Here is a 7712-nt window from a genome sequence, read left to right as displayed (position 1 = left end):
TTAATAAAAAAGAGAGCAGCCTACATACAAAATGTAATCATACAATTATCCATAATTTATTTTTTTTAAGTTTTCATCATTGTTTACCATAATATTTGTCTTCATCCATTTAACAGCCTATGTAATAAATTGTCTTCTGTCATTCTGTTATTTTTGTTAGATTGTTATGAGTTTAGCCTGGTCCAGTCTAATTATAAATTGTGTAGCTTTTAGAAGCTTTAAAAGCTCATGCAAACTCCTTTAATGACAGCCCCTTGTAATGTGCGCTGCCTTTTAAGTGAAGGAGTGACGGGCTTGTAATTTGAGAGTCTGACCGGGGGTATTATTATCTAAACCTAGCACAGAGTCTGAACGGTCCAGATGTTGAAACAGACACAAGGAAGGACACGGCGAGGGTTTATGTGGCTCACGTCTGTTGATTTCGCCCAAAAACAGCAGATAGGAAAGTTGCATTCCCAAACTGCGGACGTTTCTGTGATTTAGCTGTTTCGCGTCGGGATTGCTCGACGTTTCACGCTCTGGACATGCGTGGGGCTGGAGCAGGAGGGCTTGTGTAAAGTTTGAAGATCAGAGCTGAAGGTACTGTTGACTGTGATAAGGCAGAGGTGGGTATGATGGCTTCCTCTCTGTTCATCTCTGTTCTGATAGCCTGTCTGGTCTCATTGCGTCTCGGAGGAGCTTTCTTTGCGGGACCCCTCCACCCGGAGATGTCCAACGGCACTTTTCATCATTATTTCGTGCCGGACGGCTTCTATGAAGATAATGACGATCCCGAGAAATGTCAGATGCTGTTTAAAATGACCGACAATCGCAAATGCACCCTGGACGAGGACCAGGACTCGGTGATCAGGGACGATTTCACCATCATCAAGCGGCACATCGAGGACGCGGCGCGTGTGCTCGAGGGCATAGGGAAGAGCATCTCCTTCGACCTGGACGGAGAAGACAGCTATGGGAAATACCTGAGACGGGAGACGACCCAGATCAGCGAGGCGTTTTCCAACTCCGAGAAGTCTCTGCTGGAGCTGGAGGTGAAATTCAAACAGAGTCAGGAAAACGAGCTGAAAGAGGAGCACAAGATCAGCGACGACTTCCTCAACATGATCGTGCACACGCGCGACGTGTTGAAGGAGACACTGGACATTTCGCTGGGACTGAAGGACAAGCACGAGCTGTTGTCACTCATCATCCGGAGTCACGGGACCCGGTTAAGCCGCCTGAAGAACGACTATATGAAGGTGTAGAGGACTGTTTGTTTGCCTTCAGTAAGCAGGCAAATCTCAATCTGTCTTTAGTTTATGGCAAGGCGTTTTAACGTGTATTTCTTAAAATTAACTTAGCCTACCTAAATGGCTAATTCCACCTTATCTTTCCAATTTGCAGAAACCATTTATTATAGGCTAAGTCGGTTATTAAAACTATCCAACTAGTCCTGATTTACTTGTACTGTATTTATTCACGGCAAATACCTAGTTCTGAGACACTATCCATTTGTTATTTACAATCTCAAGTTACAGAACACACCGGTCTAATAGAGGCATAGGTCCTAGTTTGTATTCAATTAGCCTACTATGCAACTATAATATATTTAAATAGTTACAATAACAAAAGTACAAAAGGAAAAGTTACTATTAAAAAAAGGTGTCTGAATGTCAGAACCACAGATCCCTGTAGAATTCACTGGGGGAAAATTCTGAATAGTTTCTTTTCACTATGCCGATAGTGAGTAGGCCTAGCAGAAAATAATGAATGGATGTAAAATGTATTACTTACTGATAACTAAAAATAAGTAGAGTACTAGTAACAAAAATGTAGCTACTTGGCAAAAATGATGCCGCTATTTTGTGCAATACATGAAAGCCAGTATTCACTTAAAATAGCAGCAATCATACATGATGGACAGCCATTAAATGCTTTAAACTTGGCAATATTACTGCCATTGAGTTTTTAATGACGTTTGCAACTTATAGTAATACGACTGGGATCTCAGTCTAACCAATATGGAGGTTTTACCTCATACAAAACACAGTTAGATTCAGTGGTTTCTCACTATTTTCTCAATTAATGACTTAGGCTGTGTTTGTGGAAACATTTTCTCAATTGCATTGGCATTACTTGAATGTTTCAGAGAAAATTCATGTTGGTTGAACAGGAGGAATATAGTTTTCATTGTACAAATGTTAGCTGTCATATTCATATTTACATTATTATAAGAGCATGTACATGGAATAGTTTTTTAAACATTCAGTCTGACAATCCTCCAGAAGATAAATGGCATGAACATATAAAAAAACATAAATTTTATTATTATTGCTTTATATGACAAATTCGGAGGAACACATTTTCTCTTCCTTGTACATGTTATTATGTTTTGTGTGCCCTAAATCTATATATTTTATAACAACCTTTTAAAATATTAAACTGTGAGTGTTTATATTTATGAAAAAGCTTAACAGTATTCATTTTATGAAACTGTGCGTGTTGCATTAAGTATTCTTGTAATCCTATGAGAAGTAATGGGAAAAGTACCATCTGGGATGACATATTCCAGACAAACCAAGATGACTGCGGGCAGGAATATTGGACTTAAAACGTTCTACCACGAGTAGTTCCATTCCTGAGATTTATGTTGTGTATATTCTTTTTTTGTAATAAAATCTTCAAGGTAGTTTGTGTGTGTGTGCTATGAACCACATTGTTTTTTTGTAGTTTTTTTGTAAGATTTGAAGGAATAGTTCACAGAAAAAGGAAAATTCAGTCTTACTTACCTTTGTTCCAAACCTGTGACTTCTTAATATTTATGAACGCATCGTTCTTTCTGATTCACAAAATGATTAATTCTCAAATTGGACTGATCTGGTTTTCAAAACGGACTCAATGATCCAACAGCTTGGTGGAGAGGGAGATTGACAGTAAATTATGAATTTTGGTCTGTTTTGCAAATATTAGTGTGTACCATATTTATGGTACATTTATGGTGTTTTTGAGTTTATTTTAAAGCTTTCCAAAATAATTCCAACATGATCATTTAATTTGAATGCACCATTTGATGCAGAGCTATTAAGGAAATAGCAGTAGATAGGCTATGCAGGAGTCATTATATATATATATATATATATATATATATATATATATATATATATATATATATATATATATATATATATATATATATATATATATATATATATATATATATATATATATATATATGTGTGTCAAACCAAAAATTATTCAGACACGTCATTGTCATTTTTTATATCTTTTTTACTTTTTACTAGTAGGTGCAGAACACTATAGTTATATGTAGGTGAGGATAGCAAAATTAAGTAAACTGACATATTATACCCAAAAATTCTTGATACAGTGGACTACCAGTAAAATAAATAAATATTTGGGACCAAAATTATTCAGACACTTTGACCTGTCCTGACCATGTTTTACTTAAGTATTTTTTCTTTCATTGCTAATGTGACCTTTTACACCACAAACTGAACAAAATTAAGCATTGCTTGTTAATTGGTTGACCTAAATTGGTATTATCTAAATTTAACAGCTGAGAGCTGATTGGTTGATTGTAATCCATTACAATCCTTTCTGTCAAAGTTATCTGACATCAAGATGAATTTGTTCTGACACAGTTCTTGTCATATTTTATTACCATATTCTAAACTATAGCGAATAAACTGTAATAATGTGAGAAATGTTGAAGGTGTCTGAATACATTTTGGTTTGACTGTATACAGTTGTGGTCAGAATTATTGGCAGCTCTGTAAATATGATCAAAGATGGGTGTAAAAATAAATCAGCATTGTTTATCCTTTTGATCTTTTATTAAAAAATAAAATAAAAATCTAACCTTTCATTGAACCAAAATAATTAAAAGTTAGGGGTAAATCACATTCTGAAATAAACGCTTTTCTCCAAAACACGTTGGTCATTATTGGAACCCTTTATTAAATACTTTTTGCAACCTCCTTTTACCAAGATAACAGCTCTGAGTCTTCTCCTATAATGCCTGATGAGTTTGGAGACAAGATATCAGAGACCATTCCTCCACACAGAATCTCTCCAGATCCTTCAGTTTCATCTGACCACAGAACCAGGTCCCTTTTGAATTTTCAGTTGTGTCTGAAAACTGAATATGCTGGAGTTTGTTTCTGGATGAGCAAGAAGGATTTTTCTTGAAACCCTTCCAAACAACATGTGGTGATTTTTTTAGGCTTTCTGACCCCAAGACTCAACAAATCTCTGCAATTCTCCCTCTGTGATCCTTGGAGAGTCTTTGGCCACTCAAACTTTCCTCCTCGCCTTGCATTAAGACAATATAAACACACGTCCTATTCCAAGCAGATTCGTAACATCTTTAGTTGATTGGAACTTCTTAATTATTGCCCTGATGGTGGAAATGGGGATTTTCAATGCTTTAGCTATTTTCCTACAGCCACTTTCTCTTTTGTGAAGCTCAACAATCTTTTGCTGCACATCAGAACTATATTCTTTGGTCTTACTCATTGTGATGAATGATTAAGGGAATTTGGCCTTTGTGTTTCCTCATATTTATACTCATGTGAAACAAGACGTCATAGCTAGACAATTTCATGTCCCTATAGTCACCCTGGTGTGCTAAAAAAAATTAAATATTAATGGGAATATACTTCAGAGATATTTTACTTAAAAAAAATTCTAGGGGTGCCAATAATTGTGGCCAACGTGTTTTGGAGAAAAACATTTCTTTCATAATGTGATTTCCCCCCTAGTACTTTCCATTATTTTACTTCAATGAAAGGTTAGATTTTTGCAAACTTTTTGAATGATAGATCAGAAGGATAAACAATGCAGATTTATTTTTACAGCCATAGTTTACATATTTTATATTTTACATTTTACAGATCATATTTACCAGGGGTGCCAATAATTCTGACTTCAACTGTATACCTATCAGGCATAACATCACTGACAGGTGAAGTGAATAAAACTTATTATCTCTTCATCACAGCACCTGTTAGTGGGTGGGATATATTAGGCAGCAAGTGAACATTTTGTCCTTAAAGTTGATGTGTTAGAAGCAGGAAAAATGGGCAAGTGTAAGGATTTGAGCTGGGCCAAATTATGATGATTAGACGACTGGGCCAGAGCATCTCCAAAACTGCAGCTCTTGTGGGGTGTTCCTTGTCTGCAGTGGTCAGTATCAAAAGTGGTCCAAGGAAGGAACAGTGGTGAACCAGCGAGAGGCTCATTGATGCATGTGGGGAGCGAAGGCTGGACTGTGTGGTCCGATCAAAGAGACAAGCTACTGTAGCTCAAATTGCTAAAGAAGTTAATACTGGTTCTGTTAGAAAGGTGTCAGAATACACAGTGCATGGCAGTTTGTTGCATATGAGGATGCATAGCCGCAGACCAGTCAGGGTGCCCATGCTGACCCCTGTCCACCACCGAAAGCGCCAACAGTGGGCACGTGAGCATCAGAACTGGACCACAGAACAATGGAAACAGGTCTGATGAATCCCGTTTTCTTTTACATCACGTGGATGGCCTGTTATTTACCTGGGGAACGCATGGCACCAGGATGCACTATGGGAAGAAGGCAAGCCAGCAGAGGCAGTGTGATGCTTTGGGCAATGTTCTGCTGGGAAAACTTGGGTCCTGCCATCCATGTGGATGTGACTTTGACACGTACCACCTACCTAAGCATTGTTGCAGACCATGTACACCCTTTCATGGAAACGGTATTCCCTGGTGGCTGAGGCCTCTTTCAGCATGATAATACACCCTGCCACAGCAAAAATGGTTCAGGAATGGTTGGAGGAGCACGACGAGTTTGAGGTGTTGACTTGGCCTCCAAATTCCCCAGATCTCAATCCAATCGAGCATCTGTGGGATGTGCTGAACAAGTCCGATCCATGGAGGCCCTACTTAGCAACTTACAGGACTTAAAGGATCTGCTGCTAACATCTTGGAGCCAGATACCACAGCACACCTTCAGGGGTCTAGTGGAGTCCATGCCTCGACGGGTCAGGGCTGTTTTTGCAGCAAAATGGGTACAAACACAATATTAGGAAGGTCATAATGATATGCCTGATCGATTAAATATTTTATTACATAAAAGGGAAAGAATTCGGAATCTGGGAAAAAAAATACTAAGAGAGCTATTTGTATACTCTAAATTGTTAATTGGTCTATTGTGTATGTTGGGGAAAAATTTAATCACAGAATAAGATTTGTGTTTGAGTTCACACAGAGGTTGACATCTGTTTCAGCTATGCAAATCACCTCTCTTAGCTCGAAAGACACAGTGTCTGTGGAAACCCAGGGGGGTAGCACCAGGACACCTGAAATTGAAGGCCTTCCTGAACCAAAGGTGTCGGATAATTTAAATTAGTTCTAAGACAAAGAGGGACCATTTGTATATTGTGTTTCTTGCCTTTACCCTGTGTGGAAATGGAAAACTACTGAGAAAAGGTGTTTAGACATTGAGGGTATAAGAAGCTTGTGGCTTTGTTGCCTCAGTCCACACTCAAGGCAGCCTCGAGCGGCTGCACTGACCGTGGCTCTTTCTTGCAAGGAAAATAAATCTTTAAAAGGTTTGTCTCTTATTAGTGATGTCAACTAATTCATTTTTGCCATTACATGTACTAACCTTAACTGGCAATTAATTATTAAAGCTAAAGATATAGTCTGACAAGCCAGACCCACATCAAGATGTTGGGTCTGGAAACTCGCCATTGGCAGGGCTCAATCCGAGGGGCGGAATAAACGGTTGTCTTTCAAATTCCCTCTGCACGCAACAAGATAGCGCTACAACCAACCAGAGCAATGAAGAAGGTGAAGCCGAGCTAACGTTAGTTTATAGACTTTCGCCGTATCCGGTCGGCAAAACTTCGAACACATCTTCTTTTCTTAAGAATGACTTCAGTGCCATTCTTTGTTCTTTTCTCAAAGAAAAGCTTAACTCCATGTCTTCCAGAGTCGCGGACAAAGCCGATTCAAAAGACCGCTGTTCGTGAGCTTCTTTGTTTACGAGTAGCACGCAGAACCTCCGCAACTCTGCAGTGACGTGCCGTCATTATGTTAAGCCCGCCCACCGACTCTACACACGCTGTGATTGGCCTGACCAGAGTTTGGTTTTTCCAGCTCTCAGGTCTACCGAGAGTTGCTAAACTAATAAAGATATGCTGATCGAACAATCTTCAAAAAAGAGACCTGGGCTGTCAAAGTCTGCCTGTGACGTGTACAGTGGATATATGAAGTTATGCAGTTAGTTTTTTCTGTGTGAAATCATTTCACACAGAAAAAAACTAACTAAAAATTACAACAATGCCACTGAAAACCAAAGTGACATTTTGTCACCAAAGTGGCATTTTGTCACTTTGGTTTTCAGTGGCATTGTTGTAATTTTTATTTTAAATGTGCAAAAGTTCTGATATGATATTTTGTTTAATTTTGTTTTTAACATTAAAAAAAGTTTATTTAAAAGGGGACATCTTATATCCAAAGTATTTTGTGTAATGAAAAACGAAATAATTTCAGGTATTCAAGTAACATTACTTTATAATGTAGTATAATGCAGTTTAAAATATATATTTACAAATGCAAATTGCCTATTCATTTAAATATGTATAGTAATCCACAAGCGCCAATAAAATGCAGTTACAAAATAACAAGCATTGAAAAGCAGTTGTCGAGCAAAGCTGCACGTAATTTTGGCTAGA

General features: G+C 38.0%; 1 protein-coding gene across 1 annotated transcript; it reads left to right on the top strand.

Annotated features, from left to right (window-relative positions):
- The first annotated feature begins 288 nt into the window (after positions 1-288).
- Positions 289-2661, top strand: fibinb (fin bud initiation factor b). Its single transcript, XM_079811196.1, has one exon. It carries the CDS (start codon positions 612-614, stop codon positions 1242-1244), a length of 633 nt encoding a protein of 210 aa, XP_079667322.1. The 5' UTR covers positions 289-611; the 3' UTR covers positions 1245-2661.
- Positions 2662-7712: the final 5051 nt, after the last annotated feature.

Source organism: Gobio gobio (assembly GCF_949357685.1).
Source record: "Gobio gobio genome assembly, chromosome: 2".
In the NCBI taxonomy this organism is placed as follows: Eukaryota; Metazoa; Chordata; class Actinopteri; order Cypriniformes; family Gobionidae; genus Gobio; species Gobio gobio.
The sequence above is the reverse complement of the archived record's forward strand: the minus strand, read 5'-3'. Positions and strand labels throughout refer to the sequence as shown.

Coding starts and splice junctions, on each gene's coding strand:
- fibinb (XM_079811196.1), top strand. CDS start 612: ATGATGGCTTCCTCTCTGTTCATCTCTGTTCTGATAGCCTGTCTGGTC.